Source organism: Aulonocara sp. 'chitande type north' Nkhata Bay, linkage group LG11, assembly GCF_057382095.1.
Source record: "Aulonocara sp. 'chitande type north' Nkhata Bay isolate Kocher_YH1m ecotype deep benthic linkage group LG11, A_spYH_male_GT1.1, whole genome shotgun sequence".
Classification (NCBI taxonomy): domain Eukaryota; kingdom Metazoa; phylum Chordata; class Actinopteri; order Cichliformes; family Cichlidae; genus Aulonocara; species Aulonocara sp. 'chitande type north' Nkhata Bay.
Genome location: NC_141354.1, coordinates 17,442,576 through 17,464,807, shown reverse-complemented (window position 1 = coordinate 17,464,807; position 22,232 = coordinate 17,442,576). Strand labels below are relative to the sequence as shown.

Below are 22,232 nucleotides of genomic sequence, written 5' to 3'. Positions count from 1 at the left end.
CTAAAGAAACATGTGGATTGCCCATAAATTCATACACACACACACATCAGATCACACGTCAAGATAGATGAACCAAAATCACCTCAGGCAGCACTAAAAGAAAATGAAAAAACAAAAAAACAACACACCAGTAATCCCTTCAAAAATGAAACGATGGGCCTGTATAGAGCCAGTTTACCCAAACGTCTACTGGTAACTTGTTTTCTCGAAAACCTCTGTAGAGGAGGCAGTTACACTCCAGCATCCCTAAGCTTGATTAAACTCGGATTCATGGAACTTTGACTCATTTTAACGAGACGGGCACTGTTAGATGTCCATACTTGATCGTTATCACTAAGTAATGGTTAAAAACAAACAGGGCTGCACATATATAAATGGTGTAAATAGTGCAACACAGACTAATTGTGGGTCGATTGTGCTAACTTTTGGAAATATTCACATATTGAATGCCCATTCAGATCCAGCAACAACCCAGCACTCTACCTGCACACTGTTTTTCATGCTTAATGGGCAAATACATATATTTCCAGCTATTCCCTTACCCAAGGTGAAATTCTGGAATTTTTTAAGGTGAGAAGGGAGATAAGGTCACTGAGAAGTAGAAGAGAATTTATGTTAAGAGGTTGAGTTTGACAGAAGGAAGAAGAGAGAGAATCTTTTGGAATTGCAGTAGCTGAATAGGAAACATTGATTTTTTTTTTATTTTTTTTATTTTTTTTTATATCCCTTTGCAAACAAAACTGCTGCTGTGAAGGTTTTTGAGTTTGACTGTCTTGACTTGCTGGTACTTGAGCAAGTCAAGGACTTAGCAAATGACAACAAAATGTAGAGAATTTATTTGGAGAAGTATCAAATGAACTGAAGGAAGGCAACTAAGAAATCAAGCTAAAAGACAAACAGAGGCAAACATTAGTGTTTGTCTTAATTAAATATTGTGTCTGAACTTGAAAAGTTCCGTTTATGCTTCTCTGCTTTCCATGGTGTATTTGCAATTAAGCACTGAGTTATATTAAGTAAAATCTCCAGTGATACTGACGATCTGCAATCCTGATGACCTGCATTGTCAGCTCTTAATGGTACTGAGTTGCACTTAAGCGGAGCGTAGTAATCGACCTACTCTCTGGGAAAAACAATAGTGTCTGGAAAAGACAGGCTTATTGTACGAGTATACAAAATGTTTTCCCATTTTGTTGAGTCTATTAAAAATTCCAAAGTTAAGAAAAAACATATATAAATATAGCAGGTGAACAGTATCTGAAAGCTATATTCTTTATAAATCCACTAAATACCTGACACATGACCCGAGAGATGCATCTGACCCTTCACTTGATACAGTTGACCTACTGTTCACTGAAGCCTCATCAGAAGTGGTTTCAAGAAGCCATTCTGTAAGAAACAGTAATGGGGAAAAGGGCTGAGGTAGAAGCACAGTGGCAGCAGGTGGAGTTCGTTATGGAGTGATTAATTAAAATTTGGATTTTTTTTGGTTTATATTGTTTTCAATGTGTACAAATGAGGTCGAGAGAGAGGTGCAACAGTGAGTGTCTGCAGCTGAGTCCACTGCAGAAAAAGGTGGAGTAAGAGACGAACGAGTGATTGCAGTAAGGCGCATATTCACTCCTGTGTCTTGTGGCAGGGTCTATAATTGCAGGCTTATGGCAAAAGGAAAAAAAGAGCAGGATAAGAGACTGTGTGTGATGACGTGCATGATAGCTGGATGGCTGATAGAAGGAAAGAATCTGAGCTTTGTCGTTTCATCTAGGATGCAGAGGAGCAATGTAAGGCAAAAAAACCAAGAAAAAGAAAGTGGCAGATAAGTGGGTGGTTGGGATTGGCAGGGGAAAGGACTGAGGTCTGTAATGTCCAACGTGAGATGTCTTTCATGTCAGAAATGGAGAGTAATGAATGCACAAAAGCCAGCATGTAGTGATGTGTGTGAGGACAAAGCATCATGGCCAGATGGATAGATGGATGCATTTATTGAAGAATAGGATATGAAAGCCTGCGTGGATAGCTGGGAAAAAGCGACAGATATATTTGGATGAATGTGGCTTAGTTGCCCAAAACTGGTGAATGAGTTGGTTTAATAGGTGCAGAGATGTGTGAATATATCAACAATGTATTACAGTTACGGATGGATGTGTAATGTGGATAAATTAATAGTGATCCAAAAGCATCCCCAAATTTTTTTGCAAAGAATATGTGTCTGTGACGATGCTTTTATGGACCAGATGAGGCAAAATCCACAGAAAACACAAAACCTCTGTTGGACGTTTTGGTTTTATTGTGTAATTAATCCCAAAGTGTAGTAAATTGTGTTTTTTTGCTTTAAACACTGGACAAGAAACACTTTTGATTTTCTACAGAGAGAGGAAGATCATCACCTTATGTATAGATCTTTTTGTGTGTATTGTTGAACCTCATGTCGGCCACCTTAAGATCTATAAACTGCTAAGTGTGCTTTTTTCCCACCATGTAATAAAAAGCATTAATGACACCATACTTTTTCTTTTATTGAGATGGATCACATCTTCCTTCTCTTTCCCGGTCTCTCGCTCTCTCTCTCTGTTACTCTCTCTACACCTGTTAGTCCTTCATTCACACAAATAGCACTTTCAACATGAGGGGAAGGACAGTAATGAGTCTTTTGGTGAGACACAATAGCAAAGAAAGCACATCATGGTGAAGGAAAAAGTTTCTTCACCAGTCCTCATCTGCAGACGAAATTAAGGGGTTGAATGAGAGAGAGAGAGAGAGAGAGAGAGAGAGACTGGAAAATAAAGCAGGAATGATGGTGAGAGAGTGAGTGAGATGGAGAGATCAAGACTCAGAGAAGGAGCTTGGAGTGCCATATAATAATCAGCTCTTTTCACAGCATATTTCCTCAAGAAGACCAAGAGAATAGAGAGGGAGAAGAAAACTGCTCTGCTCCCTCAAGAGAGTAAATTGACAGCTTGTATGGAAGGCAGAATGTAAAAGGGAGAGATCTGGAGAGGGAAAGAGGGAAGAATCTAGGTAGTGAACAATGTTCCTCCATAACCACAAATTGGCAGGATAACAGAAATTGAGTTGAAATTTGCCAGCTTTTTCTCTCTCTCCTTCTTTACGTTCGATGTAAATTCCCAGTAAGAGAAGGCATCTGGTCAGTTTGTAGTTTTTGAAATACATCTTCTAAATGCAACTAGAAAAAAAGGGGTTTTAGTACAGAGCGTGTGGGTGGGATTGCCTTTGCTTTGCATCATAGTGTTTATAGCACGTAAACTCAGACACACTTGCATATAGCAGTAGTCAATGGTAAAAGAAAGCTAATACACACATGTTGATTATTATACGTACACATTTCTAAGCACATACTTGCTTATGCTGTCTTCCCCAGTGTGCCTGGCAGACTCTGACTGGCCGCGGGCTGTATGAGGTGCTTCTGTTTTGTTTATGTGATGATTGCGTGTGTGTAAAAGAAGCAGTGGTGATGCACACAGACACGGAGCTCGCACAAAAGTCAGTATTTCTCTGTAGGAGTTCATTTTCCTTTATTTGTTCCTCCGGACTGACGTGCAATTGTTGTGAGTTCTTGCTTTGATGTTGCGTTATCCTCACGTGTTGTCATCTGCTTTGTCAAGAAAGAAGCCAAAATCAAAGATCGGGATGTAATTTTTGGTCAGGGAGCGGTTAATCCTCTGAAATTGGTCTATTTTTAAACCTTTTATTTAAAATGTCAAAGGGTTTTGCTTGGCCTTTGCTCCACTTTGTTTGCTCTAATAGCAGATCATTTGTTTTGCCTTGAAAACAGCAGGGATCGTTATTTTTTAAGCTCCACTTCAGAGCCAAATGTTACGCCATCAAAATATCAGTCAGGCGTGTTTTCTGTGTTCCAGCCTAACATGTCAGATTGCATTGCAAATCCTCATTCTGCCTCATAATGTCAAAGAGTTCAAACAGCTTTTAATGTTTGAACCATGGGTAGAAAAAGTAAATGCAAAAAAACCTGTTCAGTTTAGAGCAGTCTTTATGTTTTTGCATGCTTTCATAGCCATAACCAAGCGTGGGCATTGTAAACAAACACCACTACATTTTTAAGTGTCTCATCCATGTCTTGTGTTTTATTTAGAAGTGTGTCCTCCTCTTGAGCGTGGCGTGTCATTTCGGTGTTACAGACGCTGCATAGAAAAGGATTACTGATCACCTTTTATCCTATGATGCAATATTTCTGTTCAGATAGAAAGCGTTTCTTCCAGGATGACAGAGCAAGGCAGAAGTGGGGATGGGGGGCAGAAGGCAATGATTTGATGGCAGTAATATGTGTCAAAAAGTTGTTGATTTATGAGATTTGTCCATTTTTTTATTTGTATTTTACACAGCGACCCAACAAGTTCATTTACGTGAGAGCTATTAACTACTTTAACCGTTTTCTTTTTTTGGAAATTTAAAACCGAATATACTAAAAGCATAAAATAATGCAAGTGGATATACGTAGTGGACACAAGGAATGCAAATTAGTACAAAGACTGAGAGACGTCAGTGCTAAGACAGCACAGTCAAATAGATAAAACAGGGAAATTAAAGAAACATCTTTATCAAACTGACAACTTAATGTAGCACCAATGATAACACAGGCGTTTCCAGGGAGACACAAAAATTGAGCAATACAGCTACGCTTTCTGACATGTCAGCTCGTTTTCCAACACCACTAACAAGTCCAGCATCTTCAAAAGCTATAAAGCATTGAACAGCAAGGTGGCTAAAGCATTATCCCAGCCCATCTTTTATTCTGTCTTTTTCTCCCCCCAACAAGAAAACATTCCCAAAACACCACTCGTGCTCGTCTTTTCTTTTGGCATGTTGTTTTCACCCTTTTCATGGAAACTGGCATATTTCTCTTGTGCGTTCTCTTTTTAGTGCTAGTCTTTTCACTTTAACACGGACCTTTTATCCCACCATTTGCTCATTTAAAATTTATGTGTGTATCTGCAAATGCTATTTTGCTGTTATGTCTGTGTACTTTTCCCAGTACCTGTAAACATGTGCCTTTTCCCCCCGTTTGTCTGTGTGTGACTGCCTGCCATGTGTTTGATCAGTCATGTGTTTGCACACCCAACACTATAGTGTAGCACATGTAGTGCTCTTCTGTATTTAGTTACAGTAACTGTAAACTGTGCAAACCATATGCGTTTGTCTCTTTGTGAACAGCTTTATAGACAAGTGTTGTATACACTCTATACAAGCAATGACTGTATGAAGACCAAGATGTGTGTGTCATGGTGTTTTAATGACAAGTTATCATTAGCACTGCAGTGATAGAAGCTGGTTAGGACTTGAGTGTCCGTACCAAATCTCTTGAGATCATTTTGATTAAAGTTAATGTCTATCAGTGTGGTAATTATGTTACAAATTACATTCCAATACAAATTGTTTGCTTGGACACAAGTCCTTCTGACATCTTACTCTACAACAGTGGAAACAACAACACAATTAAAAAAAACACACACACATAAAAATCACAGCAAACTCTTGAAAACACTGTTTTATAGACTGTTTTTAGAATAGAACTGATTAGTTTCCATTGATTGGCTGTGGTTTTCTGAGCCATAGTGGGATAAAAGTGATTCTGCACAAAAGCTGAATACAGTTTGGCCCAAACATTTTTTTGACAGTGACGCAGTTTTTACACTGAGGGATTGTGGTGTTCAGGCCTTTCTTAAGAGGTTCACTCAAAAGTAATTGGGCAGATTAGCATAAATTAACAAAACACTGAGTTGACTAAGCAGTTTATAAATTGATGGACTGATTGATGTATCGTCCATCAAGAGTCCTTTGGAGGCAAAGGCTACTTTAAGTGTGGTACTCACTTAAAGGCCTGAAGTGCAGTTAGCCACTGTGGAAAGTTGATTTATTGATATAAATGATGACATTTTGACTAGAGAGTATGGATATCAGTAATAATAACCTCCAAAATTGATGGAAAAATGTCAAAAGTGAATGGCTAACTTTAACCAAGTTTGAATAGAAGTAAATGCGAAAAGTTGACTAGTGATAGTTTAGTTACAGAAAGCTTGTCAAGAAATAGCATCCTTATCAGTAGTGGTGATTTGCAGACATTTTTTAGTAAGAACTACGGTTTCCCCTGGGGTTGGGAGCTTGGCAAAGGCAGGAGGGTCACACTACACTGCCAGCCCTCAGGAGCATAGTGCTAGTGCTCTAGCTTTGCTGCCCTGAGACTTTCATACATTAGGGTAAATCACTCTTTCCATCTTTGGTTTTAGATTAATGACCTTTTGGTGAGAAAAAGAAAAATTTGCAATTCCTCCTTTTTCCCCAACTGTCCCTATTTTCTGTTGTAAATACAGCTACAGCACACTGTGATTGTCATTATGGCTTTGTTGAATCAGCCGTGACTAAGGAGCCTGTTACAGTATCTGTTTATACGCGCACGCACCAACTTCCATGGTCTGTGTGTGTCTAGAGTGACACTGACAGCTGGTGAGGATCATGTGAGAAATGTGACCATTGTGCACTGTGCTTCCTGGCTCTCGTGATGTGTTGTGCATTTCACAGTGTGTGTTTTTGTGCGAATATGTCAGTGTATTGGCAAAGGCTGCAGCAGACGCGCAGGCAGATTTTGTTTTAAAAAAGGTGCATATGTGGAACTGGAGCAAGAGTTTTCGTTTTCTTTTTTTTCCCCCGCTCGCTCTCTCTTTCTTTTTCTCCAAGAAACAGACATTTGAGAAGCCTTAGACCTTGAGGGAAAAGTATCTAGCTGTGCTAGGCAGTCTGTACTCCTGGTGTAGTGTTAGATGATTTTCAGGGGGATTATTTTGCTGTGTTTTACTGCTGTGAGCAGAGAGACAGACATTATCTACCACAGGTCTCCACATGTGCACACACACTCACTCACAAATGCCAGCTGTCTTTCTCACAGAAATGCACAAACTCAGCATGCCAGCTAGCAGGTGGTAAACTATCACTGAAAGCCACATCTCTTTTTTGGGGGTGGGGGCTCCCGTTCTTGTGCTTCTCATTTCTTCTCAGTTTTTCCTTCTCTCCTTTCTGCTCTTCTGCTCCGCTGCTTCCTACTGTGCTGACACGCACCTACTGGCACTTGGATTTTCACTTATCCCTCTTACTAGTAATAGATTTTCGACTGTAGTGTTCAGTGTCTCTTCTGGCACCCCATTGTTAAAAGACACCTGCAGAGAGACAGATAAATAGAAGCATAGAGGAGAAGGTGGTGGACTTTGCCCACAGCATATTTATTTCTCTTGCATTAGTCCTTTACGCTTTATAAACTTCTTCTTTTGTCACAGTGGTAATTAAATATTTACTTTGTCTTGTAACTTTTTCCTCATCTGCCATGTCTTTTCTTTTAAAACCTATCCGTGACAGAAGGATGACCCACGCACCCGCCGTTGCAAGGTGATGGGTCTTTATTGATAAGGGTTTTTTGGGCACACACGCTTATCAGCTGCCTCTCTGCCCGGTGTGGTATGCACCGCAAAACTATCACTACTATCCCTAATAATACTATATTACCATACTAACAATACTTAGCATTTATCTTCATAGAAAAGAACTTTATAAATATGATGTTCTGGATGAGAGAGGATGGGCGATCCAAATCTGAATGAGGTTCATCCATCATGATGCAATTCTCACAGTCATGAGGCAAGTGGCTCAGTGGCAAGTGTGTCTTGCACCTTTATTGTTTTCAAGCATCTTTAAAAACAAAACAGCGTATCACTTTGCCATTAGCGAGTCAAGCTGTGATCCTAACATTAAGCAAATGTTGATGCGTCAGCTAGACAACTGTTACAGATTCTCTCTCGACTCATTGTTTGAAGTTACTGTAAGTGACTTAGAGATGTGTCACCTAGGCGTTGTCAGTTATAGTATCCATTCACCATTGTGTGCCCGTAACAGAGGAACCCATTCATGGCAGTGTGTTCAGGAAAAGAGTGGGTGGCAAGGTAGCATTCACAACCTCCAGCAAGTAGAGGGGAGCGAGAGTAATGCGGAGGATAGAGAGGCAGAGGACAAGACACTGTGCAGCTGCTCACTCACGCAGCCATGTGCGTGCAAGACGTGTAGGCGTGCAACGATGCTCAGTTTCATATGAATGTATAGTGTACATGCAGGTAGGTGTTTGTAGTCAACAAAGTTTGCCATTGTTTTGCTTTCAGTCCTTGGGTAAAAATATCTTAGTATGTTTGTATGTAAAGTCTATTTTGGAATTTTTCTTTGTTGGCCTAATAACAAAAGCTTGAAAGGTACAGAAAATTGGAAACACCACATATTACGTGTTAAAGAGACGTGGAATATGAAGATGATGGCGTATTTTAAAGCAACGTACATGAACAAGGACATTTGGATCGATTGTCTCCCCGTCTTCCTCTTCTTGCAATTTGTTTAAGGCTGAAATTAAAAGTACCACACCGTGAAGGATTATTTATTTATAAATCAATCATTTAATTAGCCTAGCTTCAAATCACACCTAAGGTCTCCGTTCTCATACATTACGATAAAATCGTATAAATGTGTAATCAAACAGAATGGTGATCAATGACGGTGGGTGGAGGCCAGGGAGAAATTGGCCTAGTCATTAATAGTCAGTGTTACTAACTGAATTATTACAGCTATCAAGGCCTGAAACGAGTTTTTGATGTTTTTCTCACCACAAACTGCATTTTTGAACGTCACATGATCATGCACATTGTTGAAATGTTTCATGCCAAACATGGAAATTGCTAAATCTAACTTTTAAAAAATGCTTTGAATCAGGAGTGGGTAACCTGACTAAAATAATGAGATAACAAATGTAAATGAAGGACTGCACACTGAACATATATTACATATTTAAATATTAGAAATCAGTCTAACGGATTAACGCCTTTTATGAACATTCCCAAAATATGAAATGCTACAATCAGACAGTAGTTGGAGACTGCGGCACGACCAAAACTTTTGCAGTCGTGTGCAATGAACTTGCACTGTTGCTACCTTTGAAATGGTTTCTTCAACAACAGGGACCAGGTCTGACCACTCAAAGGTGGTCAGGCTGACATTTCTTTGCATTCTGTCTGAGATAATATAGTTAATTAAACTGGTGAAACTTGCAAATCTATTGCCGTCTATATACAGACATTAAGTACTTGTATTCAGTCTTAATTTCCCCACAAATAGTGACTTAGTTACTCCAGGACAGCAGTTTAACTGCAAAATGACATAACTGTTTGGCAACCTTACTTTTGTATAGCAATGTAATTGGAATACAACCAGTTGGCAACCAGCTAAGTCGAGTCCACTGCTGCAGAGATGTGGTGACGAGTTGGGCTCATCCGTGCAGGCTGACTCAGACTAATGGCAGCGTGTTGGCAATCTGTCTCAGATTCATTGCAGTTGGTACAAATTGGACTGAGATTGTTTGGAGACAAGTTTCCTCTGCTGTCATCTTGCAATCATCAGTGTTTTCGCAGAGGTTGAGTGTAGCAGTAGTTGTGTTGACCAGAGGTTTAGGGTGTTGAGGTCTGAGCCATATAGTATATCACCATTTTTATCAACATCAAATTTACTAACATATTGCCAATTGTCTGATTATACAGCACTGTATGTGCCACTGATGAAGAACACTATCTGTAGCCATTTGCATCCTCTTATTGATTTTAGGAGGTTGCTTTTGTTCTTTATTTTAGGATATTAATATTGTTGGCTGAATTGATAGCTGTAGCAGAGCAGTATCATTTCACTGTAATACAAATGCAGTCACTGTCTTTTTATCACAGTCTTGCTTCAGCCGTGCTGCTATAACACCATCACATCAGTCGTCTTTCCTCATGTCAATCCAGGCTTCTCTAACTACATAACATTGCACCTTCTCAACATCAGCTCCATTCAATAGACAGCACTCTGCAGTAATTGGATCACTACAAAACTGCATTAACTGCTTACACAGAGATAATAGCATCATAATTGAAATGCACTCATTTGCATAAGCAAATGGCCAGTTTTTATGAATGCTTTCATCCGCAAAGTATTAAAACAAGCACTGCATTTTAAATTCACTTTATTATTGTTTTCCTTTCCACATGAAACTGAGTTCTAGAGAGGAAACAGATGGAGAGAGACAGAAGGTGTAAGGAAGAGACAGCAGTGAGCAAGCAGAGGAAGTGATAAATCCCTGTCATTATCATCATGCCAGCATCCATAGATATATTTCAAAATGTACACAGTAATCAACACGTATGATCTATGAATGGATTTATTTCTTTTTATTTTTTGATATTTCTTTTGGGGCTTGCCTCACATCTGTCCAGGAACTGCAGTTAAAAAATTATTTAGTTGGCTGAAGTGTCATATTTAAAGAAATAGCTTGTGTGTGCTGTGGAATAGACTCAAAGACAGCTGGGGTTTGGTCCTTAAATGCTCTTCTTTATCTTTTTCACTGTGCTGTCAAGCCTTCTTTGATTTGTGACTGTGGCCAGCTGATTTATTTTAAAGATGATTCCACCAGAATTACACGATATGAACTCAGTATCAAGCTCTGTGTGTCTGCATAGGAGATGGGTTTTCACATATCACAGATGATGCTAAAATTAAATCATTTAAACTACCAATCGTTACAAATAGTGCAGAAAAAACTCTCTGATTTGTGTTGGGATTCTTTTTAATCTGCTTGTTTTCCTCCCACAGGAACAAAAGGTCAATGGCGTCCATGTTTCTGCTCCCACGCCGCCTTCGTGCACCTTCTCCATTGGATCTAATAGTCTGGACAGAGAAATGCTGAAGAAGATTGGGATCGGGCTCGCGCTGGCAGCAGTCATCTTGGCTTATATTGTACAGAGAGTGTACTGAACAATGACTGTTGTGTGCGCGGTCTTTTTTATTGTAATGTCAATACCTTCTCTTGGCAGTCTATCGGCATGGTCAAACGGCTTCACCGAACACCTTTTATACCAGTCTTTTTGGTACAAATAATTCACCAGATTTAGGATTTCATTTAGAATATTTTTTAAGTGCTGATTACTTGTGACAGTGACAGTAGAGCCATTTCTTGCTTAGGAAAAAGGTAAAAGTGTGTTTTGTTTAGTTCTTACTGATGGCTACTGGTGCAGCTGTTACACAGATATTCAGTTGATCATACATTCAGGGCTTTACCATCAGTATGAGAGTCTGATCTGTCACTCTGCATCCTTTTAAATTGGAACGTGATTTAGCTTGGTTTATTTCATTTCGTGAAACTGAGTGATGATCTGTGTTATACTTTGATTAAAGTGTGTACAACTTCTTTTCACAGTATTTATTTTTGAAAGTGAGACATGAACATATTTTCAGAAAATGAATGTCATTTGTGGTGTTTTAAAATGTTAACCTTATGTTTCATTGTTCAAGAAGTGCTTTGTGTTTAGAGTTTTTCCACAATAATTCATAGAATATTTGGCAGAGATGCCAGGCGAATTCTTACTGCTGGGATTCATTTATTATTGACACGCATTGTGTCACCACGCACACATTTTACAAGTAAGATGTAGTTGTTTGCTTCTAGCATACAAGGTTCCCTATATTCTCCAATAGGCCACCGTCACACAGGTCTAGAGAATGGTCAGAAACCCTCTGGCAACCACAGGCTGCAATAGAAAAATCCCCCACCAGTTGCCAAGTAGTTGCTGGCTGTTGCTGAGTGACATTGGTTGCAAAGAGGTATACAGTCCTGCACATCCTTGTAATTTCTTTGGTAACCGGCAAGCAGCCATTGTCACCTGTAGTTTCCATGGAAGATACCAGCTTGTCTCCAAACACACTCCTAACTGCTTGCCTAGCGGTAGTGAAACTGTAAAAGTTGCTCCTTTTAAACCTGTTGGTTAAAGGAATAAAGCACAGCTTTTACTTTGCCTCACCCTTTTTCCCACTTTCACTGCTGCTCAGCGACTAGATGGGGAGTGTTCCAGATATCAATCTAATGCCCGGATAAGCTATAGGTGACTAGCAATCTGCTAGCAACCAAAGCAAAGAGGTTTTTGGTGCAGCACCCTCTTTGATACACATTTTCCCAAGCGATCTGTAGTTTCCAGAGGGTTACCAATTGGTCTCTAGGCATGTGTGGCTGACTTGCAGTGGTATCTAGCTGATTTCCTGCCATGCCAGTCTAAATAACGAGAATGATTCCACCTCCATCATTGATTCATAGGGTTCATAATTCACATGTGGACAAAATTCAAATAGTTGGATAGCAGCAGAAATCTCAAGGGCACCGATATCATACTACTGCTGGATTTTACCAAAACTTGCTTGTGTTTTTTTGTTTAGTTTTCCTCCCTTTCTATAACAGTGTAATTACCCTCCAATACAACTCTCTATAGTTAGATTTTTTTTTTGGGGGGGGTGTTGTCCCAACCATCCAGAATTGTTAAATAAAGGATAAAATCCATTTGCCATGAGTAAAACTGCCAAAGTGTTGATTGATTGACTGAGTCATTGAATTATTGATTGCTCGGTTGTTGTCATGCATAGAGTTTCCCTGTGTTGCTCTCTAATGTCAGGCTGTTTGGACCTACAGCTGTCCCAGTGCAAGCTCTAAAAACCCCAGACAGTTAATAATGCATGCCCCAATTTATGTGGCGCTTCACTGGGACGTGTCTCCACCAGGATGTCTGTATTTGTGTGTGTGTGTGCACCCTGTGCATATTTATTTCTAGTCACTCACTTAGCTTGTTTATGGGCTTGTGTCAAAAGTTGTGTGTGTCAGAAAATGCCTCTGCTGTCTGATGTCTTGTCTGTAGGGTCGTCCTGTGCTTAATTTAGCAGAAAGTCAGCATGTGTGCGTCTCTGTTTGTGCGTGCGTGTGTGTGTGCGTGCGCATGCTTTAGAACTGACAGGACTCATCGCTCTCTTATTCAAAAAGCCCTCTTGTTAGATATACAACTGCTTGTAGCCTACATACACGCAGGCTTTGTATTATCTAAGTAAATGATGCATGTCACACATTTTGTAGACAAACAGATACAAGCATGCACTCAGACTTTTTCTTCCCTAGTTGATGCATATTGCATGCACGCACACACATACACTCACAGCATATTGCAGCTTTGTAGTATATAGGCAAATGATGCATGCCAGGCAAACTTGTGCACAAACACAAGCACCAAAGCTTTGTATTACCTGATCAAATGATGCATGTCGTACACACGGACGCACACACTACCTTTTGTATTATGTGATCAAATGATGCGTGTAGCTGTGAAGCTTGTTACATCCATCCAGCAGTGCCCTATATTATTCTGCAGCCATCCATACTGTGCGACAGTTCTTTTGATGCTTTGTAAGCACATTTCCTGCTTGTGTATGTCAGTAACACTGCATTGTTCTCCAATGAAATATGGATTCAACGACACCCTTTATGTTTAGGAGATCATCACTTACTGTGAAATATTGAGGCGGGAGCCATCCACAGAAGATCATTATTCACTTCGCATCATTCACTTCAGTCGTTTCTAATAAAAGCGGCGGTTTCTGAATTCTTGTCTTACAGTTGCAGCTGTTGTCAATTTGTCATCTGTGATGTCCTCTTGGTTTGAAACGGAGAAACTTTGGACGCAAGACAAATGCAAGGGAGGCTGAACATTAACACACTTTTCGGTGTCGTCTCTCATTTGTTTATCATCTCAGTTCATTGATCTAAATGCTGTTTGGCCAGCATAAGAAAATGTTTTCAGGGGTACATCAAACTAAGGTCTTCTAATCCAAAATAAAACAATTTAAGAGATCTAAGATTCTATATGATCACACTTTAAGTCTTTGTTCTAGAGCTTGACAGTGATTTACTACAGGAAAAGTTACAATTAATATGTAGACCGCAGGGGGAAGAAAGAAGAAAGACGTCTCTGCATTTTCAACTGTACAAGTGGTAGCATGTGGGAGGCCAGCATACGCTCACTGTTTTCATGCTGCTACACAGTATGTCATCCCTTTGCAGCCCAAATTGTTGAGTCTGATAGGAAAAAAGGTCCTATACTCACTATCTGTGTAATAATTGATACTCTACTGTGTGTGTGTGTGTGTGTGTGTGTATATACAGAGCTCTAGACTAACTTTTTGCCATGGGCGTACCGGTTAGGCGTTAGGCGCACACAAATTTTATAATAATTTATATAATATAATGTGTTTTTCTGGATACACTGTGCTTTTTCAGCATTCAAAGATTGATGACACCATGTCAGAGCACTGGCTATGAATTTCAGAAGGATCAGGCCTTAACTTAACAGAAAAGTTAGCAATAGTTCTTTTCCTATTACAGCTACAACCACTTCTGTCGTGGCTAGGTGGCTCACTAGGGCTGGGTATCATCACTGATTTCTATAATCCATTCGATTCCGGTTTTCAAAGTCCCGATTCGATTCAACTTAGCCAGAAGAGTCAGAAATATTATAATTCTGATCATTTATCAGTACTGACTTCATCAGAATTGTGAACATCACAGCAGATGCCTTTGTGTGAAAGTAACTAAGAATAAAACACAGAAAAACATGAAGGAGATTTTCCTGGTCTGGCTTTTTATAGCAGATAACCTTAAAAATATTCTACAATGTTCTGCATATAAAGTTTAAATTTCTTCAGTATTGAACAACAGAAAAAAATAGGCTTTTTTTTCCGAGGTCATTTAAGTGAAAAAAGAAAAGAAAAAGACAGCAGCCACAGCGCTGTAAACAACGGTAGACTGGTGGGTAATAAGCGAATGAATAATACAGAAAACAGAGATTGGAGACGGGAAACTGTTCTTGAAGTACAGAGAGAGATAGAGAGAGAGCTAGCTGTGCATGAAGTGTGATTTTAATAGTCGTGGAAGCAAAACAGCAAAATTCATGACGACATTGATCAAAGTGAAGCGCAGTTTGCTGCTTCTTTCGCTGCTGGCTCGGTGAATTTTGGTTGGAGAGAGACAAAACCTGCAGCTCAGAATCAGCGCAAAAAGACGTAATCGCAGCGCGGACCGGACGCATCAGGATCGCTAAGCTCCGACAGCGTGTCCGTCTACGGGCCGTCGGGTGAGAAAGCCGAGAAAGACAAAGCTGATTCTGATACGTCGGTCCGCTCTGTGTTTACGTCTTTGTGTGGAATCCGTGTACCTGCTCTCATCTGCTGTTTGGTTGTTGTTGAAATAGTTTTGTGAGCTTTAATCTGAGAATCTGGCGTTTCTGGCAAAACACAGTTATATTTAAAAGTCGATTCAGGATTTAATGAATTGATATCGCTTTATTCAAGCTACTCACCTCCCACTTCCACCTGCACTTTCAAGTGGACCACGGCCAATCAGAGAGGTCCCGCCCCTTACTATCTCTGATTGGTTTAGTCCACGATAGGGGCAAAATGTGTGTCTGTTGTTGACCACAGGGAAGGTTGCAGATTTTTTTTTTTTTTTTGCTACCCGAATATTTTTTTTTAGTCGCACCACTGAAAAATTTGGTCGCACTCTAGACCCCTGATATATGTGTATGTATATATTAGGGGTGCAACGATACACAAAATTCACGGTTCGGTTCGGTTCGATACTTTGGTGTCACGGTTCGATATTTTTTTGATACAAAAAAAATGTTCATGCCTTTTTAATTTGTCATTTATTAAAATTATAAATATATATTTTAACTCAAAAGTACAGTTTTTAAATTTAACCCTAACCCTTGTGCGTATTTTTTATTTTGACAGCGAATGCGCACCTGCGGACCACTTATGTGCAGCCCTGGTTATTTAGCTCGTCATATTGCGGCCACAGAAATTATTTTGTCCATGAAACCATAAAGCTGCACTTTCTTTTTGCCTTATAGTCTGATTTGTCATAACTTCTCCGTTTTGTGGTAAGCTTTTCTTTGGCTGTCACTTCTTCACCCCGACCTGTCTTATTTGGCTCAGCAGAACTAAAATATATATACTGCTACTTTTACACACGCACTCACATAAGCTCAGCGATTCTCTGCGCGATCAACCTCTCACATGTTTAAGCTGCGGGAGATTTCACTTGTCATGTTTGCATAGTAAGCTAACGATTAATAAGACGATGTCAGAGGAATTGGTGCACAAATTATCATCACTCACAGATCAGTGCTGTCGCTCTCTATACACAGTTCGCACGATTGCAAAGTGAAAGCAAAAAAACAAGCGCAAATTCAAACGCGAGTGGCTCACCGATGCCAATGACATAATTACCCAGCTACATTTCTGAAAGAATGCAAAAGCATTGACATATATTTTTCCTTCCTACAATAGCCCGACGGGCAGGGAAGAGATAGATTTTGGTAGCCCGACTGAAAAAATCGCTAGCTCCGGGACGTCGGGCTAGCGATATTGCAAGCCCTGTATCTGATTGAGGAATCACTCATCTTTGGAAAAGAGAGTTTATTACAGAGAAATGTCTCTTTCCAAAATAAAAGCTATACTATCCGCTTCTTCTGGGCTATATTCTCAGCAGCATAAGGAGAATCACGTGCTAACAGCTGTCTAAATGACTCGGCTAAAGTTAGTAGCATGCTTGTTGTTTTTGTCTTTGCACTAGGATGATGTCGGCGTAAATGTGCAGTCATATTCGTCGTGTTCCCACTAGTGCTTTCAGGTTAATCTCGTTGAAATGACCTTAACGCCACAACACGGCAAATCTCCGTTAACGAGCTACCGCCGATCGCCCCGTGCATGGGGCTAGACGGCCAACACGTTAACGAGCTAACTGCGCTAACACACTAGCTCCCACCCATGTAATTAAGCATTGCATGGCACATCCAACATACTGTTTTACTTTAGTCCATGACTCGCTTACCTTCAGGGTCATACGTCACATGACAACCAAAATAATTCCAAACGCCAGATCTGAATGAGGGTGGGGGAGGTCCATGTTGCAAGGAGAGCTTAACTTCTGTCTCGCTAGCTTGCCCTGCGCTCTTCCTTCTGACTATGCTGTCTGTGTTGAGTGCTCAGTGGATCTGCGCTTGACAGTGCAGCCTAGGCGGAGTAGTCGAACGCAGATTCACTGAGCGCTCAACACAGACAGCATCGTCAGAAGGAAAGTTGATAAAATAAATTACAAATGTTGTATTGTTCGATACATATGCGTACCGAACCGAAAGCACTGTATCGAACGGTTCAATATTGATACGAATATCGTTGCACCCCTAGTATATATGTGTGTGTGTATATATATGTATATATATAAAACGGGCAAACTGCGCTAACGCAGTAGTTCCCACCCATGTAATTGAGCACTGTGTGGCATATCCGACATACTGTTTTACATGTGTCCATGACGCGCTTATCTTCAGGGTCATACTTCACATGAAGACCAAAATAGTTCCAAAGGCCAGATCCGAATGAGGGTGGGGGAGGTTCATTTTGCCATGTTGCAACGAGCTTAGCTTCTGTCTTGCTAGCTTGCGCTGAGTGGATCTGCGCTCGACAGTGCAGTCACATATAGCATGTCCTGACCCCACAGTCAGGTGATGCTATATTATATTTAGATAGAAGCTAGCGAGCTAACTTCCTGCTAACTTCTAACTCCGTTAAATGTTATAAATTCCGTTTTCATGGATGCCTGGATGTTAAACTCAATTGTTACACCTGGTAGAGCAGAACGCTGATCATATTATGAAAGACTTTAGACAGTTTTTCAACTCTGTGATGCCATAGTGATCGTTTGATATATGGACCTGCAGCGGAGTTTAGGCCCAGACACGGCTAGTGACATCAGACTTAACGACCGGATTGTTTTCTGTATGAATATGTCATCTGTCACATGGTTCTGGGGACATTTTGGCCCATTCTTCTTTACTTCTTTGCTCTGCACAGTATTTCAGGCTGGAATTTAACTGGACCACTCAGTATCTTTATCACTTCTACCTCTTCTTAAAGTCAATAAAGAGTTCTTTTACTGATGGCATGAAGTTGGCTTTAATGTTAGTTGTAAGGTCTCGAGGTTGTTACAGCTTCACCTTGATCACAAACTACGATCCAAGGAAATAGTAAGACGAGTGAAATAAAGACATAAAATGATCTATATAACATACAAACATACCTCGCTGGCTGACCCATGCTTTGAGGCAGAAATGAGCACTTTACAGATACTTTTAAGAAACAACTTTCTCTGAATTAAATTGGCTTCTCTTGCTTCAACTTGCCATGCTCACACATCAACATGGGCGTGCATCTCCCTCAGGTGCACCAGTGGAACCAACATGCAGTACAATAGTTCCTACATGAGAATTTTCACAATAAATGACCTAATGGCATATAAAATATGCATAGTGCAAAACAAAATACATTAACTGAAAGTAGGGCAGTAAAAATCTTGATTCTGTTCTGTTTAAGCTATTCTGTTGCTGCTATGCTTGGGATAAGGTTTTGCATGTGAATAAATGGCTTCACATTTGACTAGAATACTTTGGCATACATTGAAGTTCATTGAAGAATGCAAAGTGCCCAGGTCGTATCATCACCACTCCACCACCATGCTTCACAGTTGGTGTGAGCTGCTTGTGCTGATGTGCTGTGTTTGGTTTTTGCCTAAGGTGTTGCAGTGCATTGTTGCCAAACATCTGTAGTTTGTTCTGTCCAAAATAAAGCCTTGTGGTTTGTTCAGAGTCAACTTTGCACATTTAAGCTGTGCAGCCATGTTTTGTTTTGTTTTTAGAGAGAAGAAGCATGGCAACCCTTCCAAATAAACAGTGCTTGAATCATCTTCTAGTTATGCCGCCACAAACTTTAACATTTAACATGCTAACTGTGGCCCATAGGGTGTGAGATGTATTTATGGTATTTTTGTTGTTTCCAAGCCTTGCATGGACTGTTGTTGGGGTGAATATGCTCAGAAATTCACTCCTGGTAAGATTGTAGAATTTTATTTAGGCGTACCTGAAAGCTCCAGACCAGCAAACTGCAAAAACATCTGATTTTATAGATGTGCTCACACTTACTGATGATCAGTTAAATCAAGTGCATTTGATTTGAGTGTACCTGGCAGCTACTTGCCCTTTCAATTCCTAAAAGTCCATCCATCCATTCTCTTCCAGCAGGGGGCTTGAGCCTATCCCAACAGAGTACACACTGTGGCAGGGCTTGCACAGAGAGACACACAACCACTCACACTCATACCTATGGTCCGTTTAGAAGCACCAATTAACCTAACTCCACTAACTTCATATATTTGGACTGTGGGAGGAAGCCAGAGTGAACATCCAAACTTCACATGGAAAGATGTTGGCGTTAAACTCAAGACCTTCTTGCTTTCAGGTAACGGTTCTAACAGCCACACAACAATGCTGCCCAGAACTCGTTCAAATTACTGTACATACCATGTGACACAAGAATCGGATGAATTCTAATTAGAAGTTAATAAAAATGAAACACATGCACCAAGAATGTAGAATGTAAATCATTTTTAAAATCATTTTGAATGCTTAATCACTGCACAGCCCCCTGGTTACTATGCTTCTCTCTCTCATTGCTGTTGTTGTTGCCTCCGTTTGACCTTTCTCTCGTTTCCTAATGTTCGTGTTGCCCCCTCTTTCCCTTTCTCTCGCTCCCTCTATCTAGGTGTGTTTCCACATTCCTGCATCTCTGGCCAATTAAACAGCCACACTTGAGATTCATCAGCTCATCAAGACTTAGCAGTATTTAACCCCTGGCTCTCTTTATCGTTCCCTACTGGATTGTTCAGGTCTGCACTACACCACACCACACCACACCTGTAACTATAAAGTTATCGTCTTCTTCTCCTTGTGCTCTTTTTGACCTCTAAGCTATCCATTTTTCCATCTCAATTTCTTCTTCTCCTCCAGCCACCAGTTCTGCCTCACCCCACCATCCACCTTCTACTCTCACCGGATAAAACCTGCCCTCTCCGCTGTCCACTTTGCTCTCGGCTAACTGTACCAGCCACACCTCTGTTCTCCAGTCTCCGCTCACCTGCCCCCACCTGCTTCCTCTCTCCCAGGGCTAAAATTCTAAGTAAAATCAATACTCCAAAAGCCTTGTTGCAAATGTGAATTTTTTACCCTCTGAGTTCTGCTATTCCATCCAAGCTCTTTTCTTTGACTGGATCTGTGTGTCCTGAGCGCCCATGATCCGGTAACTCTAATAGTGCTGTAGAATGACATGCACTAGCTAGTCTTCTCTTCTGGCTTTCCAGGTACCCTTTCCACTGAGCTGATCAAAAGTTCGTAAGAATACAATTAATTTCAGATTAAACTTCAATTTCACAGAAGATGAGTTCTGTTTAAATAAATGCATGTCAAAATTAGACTATATACACTTTGATAGCAATAACTAGTGTGAATTGTTGGTTAATACAGAGGGTCTTGACATCAGCCACCGGCTGACGGAGATTCTTATTAGCCACAATCTCAGGCAATGACCTTTTCATTCTCATCTAATGAAGTAAATTTCTCACCATTTTTCTGCATCCATCTCTAGGATTATGTATGCAGTAGCCTCTGCTCGAGCTTATCTGAATGTAAATGATTCTTTTGATTAATGGATATTTCGACTGTTTCAATTTTCAATACATGAAAGCAAACAAATACAATTTAGAAAGCAAGGTTTTTGCTTTTTTTAGACTTTACCTGATACCACTCTTGTTAATGTTTGTTCCGCTTTCCTGCAGGAAAGCAGTCATTAAAGTACAGAGAATGAAAAAACCTGACATAAATCCCATGTTGATATATGTCAGGTTAAGCCCAATTTAGCACAGTCAATTTACCATGCTGTCATTCAGCATGCTTCACAACGGTTTCATTAAAAGTATCATTTTCTCTCCCCGTGTGTTTTAGCTCAGAATTTTAACCAGCATCTTTCCTCCATGCCAGTCAAAGCTGCAGCAGCGAGATTACACGGACAACAGCGCTGAAGGTGCAAATAAAATATTTACACCATCAAAGCCTTTCACGCACCATTTATTACAGCGCTGATTCTAATTGACGCAGGATGACGAGCCCACAAAAAGAAATATGAAAATACTGCGATTTGTGAGCGCTTGCGTGTGTGTCTGGAGGGAGGGTGGTCTACTTGGCCCCGGGGCAGATACACAGTAAGAGCAGTGATTGACATTACCTTACAACTGAGGCCTGGCTGAAACAATATCCGCTAATGTGCGTGCAGCGCTGCACTAATTTCCAGCTGCCGCCGTGACCTTCTTTGGAAACAAGGTTGGAAAAATCCTTCTTTTCCTCACCACCTTCCAAATTTTGCGCACATTTCTGCACGCACTGCATGCACCGACATCGTAAACGCATGTTGTAAAGAAGCACACTGAAGCCATATCAGACTTGAGCTACAGGGAATTAAACCAGTACTCCGGCTATTAATTGAGTAAGGACAAGGACGGATTGTGATAATGAATGGAAATATTTGCACTGATGGATAGTTCACCTAAAACTGGCTTAATTTGCTCCAACTAGACCCAAGTGCAATTGTTGAGTGTGAATGAAAGCCCACATGGGTGTAACCAATTAATTTTTGCAATTTTGGTGACCAACTTGCTTTGTTGCTTTGTCTTCTTCACCTCCCACCCTACCCCTTCTTTCTGTCACACTCTGCCTTTCCATATAGGCTGAGTGCTTAAGCACCTTAGTGCCTTCTGGAACAGAGGGGAAACTGTCTTGGCAAGCATATCCATTCCTAATCATATATATGTGTGTGTACATGGGTCCTCATGCCAGCTCCGTCCAAGCATTTAGTTTGGTGGCCCTTGTGCCTGCATTCAGTGATTGTGGCGTTTTTATCTGCACTCACGCACAGACGCAGACTTGCACACACACCCCATTGTCGCTGCAAAGCAAACTGGGAATTCACAGCCTGGCGTGTGAGCGAGAGATTGGCTCTATTGAGCGTCTTGGTGGTTTGCCAGTTCTGATTCAGTGTGTTTCTTTGTGTGTCTCTGGTTTTGTGTCTTCGTGTTTGATGGACCTACATACATCTTTGACTTTGAACGGTTAAGGGTGTTTGTAATCACCAGTGGGACGGGAGACCAAAGTCAATATTTTAGCTCCACACTTTCATTGTTCTTGAAAGCACTTTAATAAGCACACAGAGACACGGCAGCGCCGCAGTATTACTTGGTGTTAAAAGCTGTTATTAGTTTGGAGACAGTTTTAATGTCCCTAAACATGCCAAGTGTGTGCTGTTTGCACAACAGGAAGTGGATAAAATCATTTAGTTTATCTGTCTGAAACTAAAAAAAAAGAGAAGATTTTTGTTAAGTCATCGTGAACTTG

At 40.5% G+C, this 22,232-nt stretch overlaps 1 protein-coding gene across 2 annotated transcripts in view; it reads left to right on the top strand.

Moving 5' to 3' along the window:
* The window catches only part of cdkal1 (CDK5 regulatory subunit associated protein 1-like 1), a 259,083-nt gene extending 246,652 nt beyond the window's left edge, over positions 1-12,431 (top strand). For both annotated transcript variants that reach the window (XM_086310824.1, XM_086310823.1), the window contains one exon: positions 10,681-12,431. In XM_086310824.1, coding sequence (XP_086166950.1) covers positions 10,681-10,842 — 162 coding nt within the window. In that variant the 3' untranslated portion in view covers positions 10,843-12,431. The remainder of the gene's footprint in view (positions 1-10,680) is intronic.
* Positions 12,432-22,232: the final 9,801 nt, after the last annotated feature.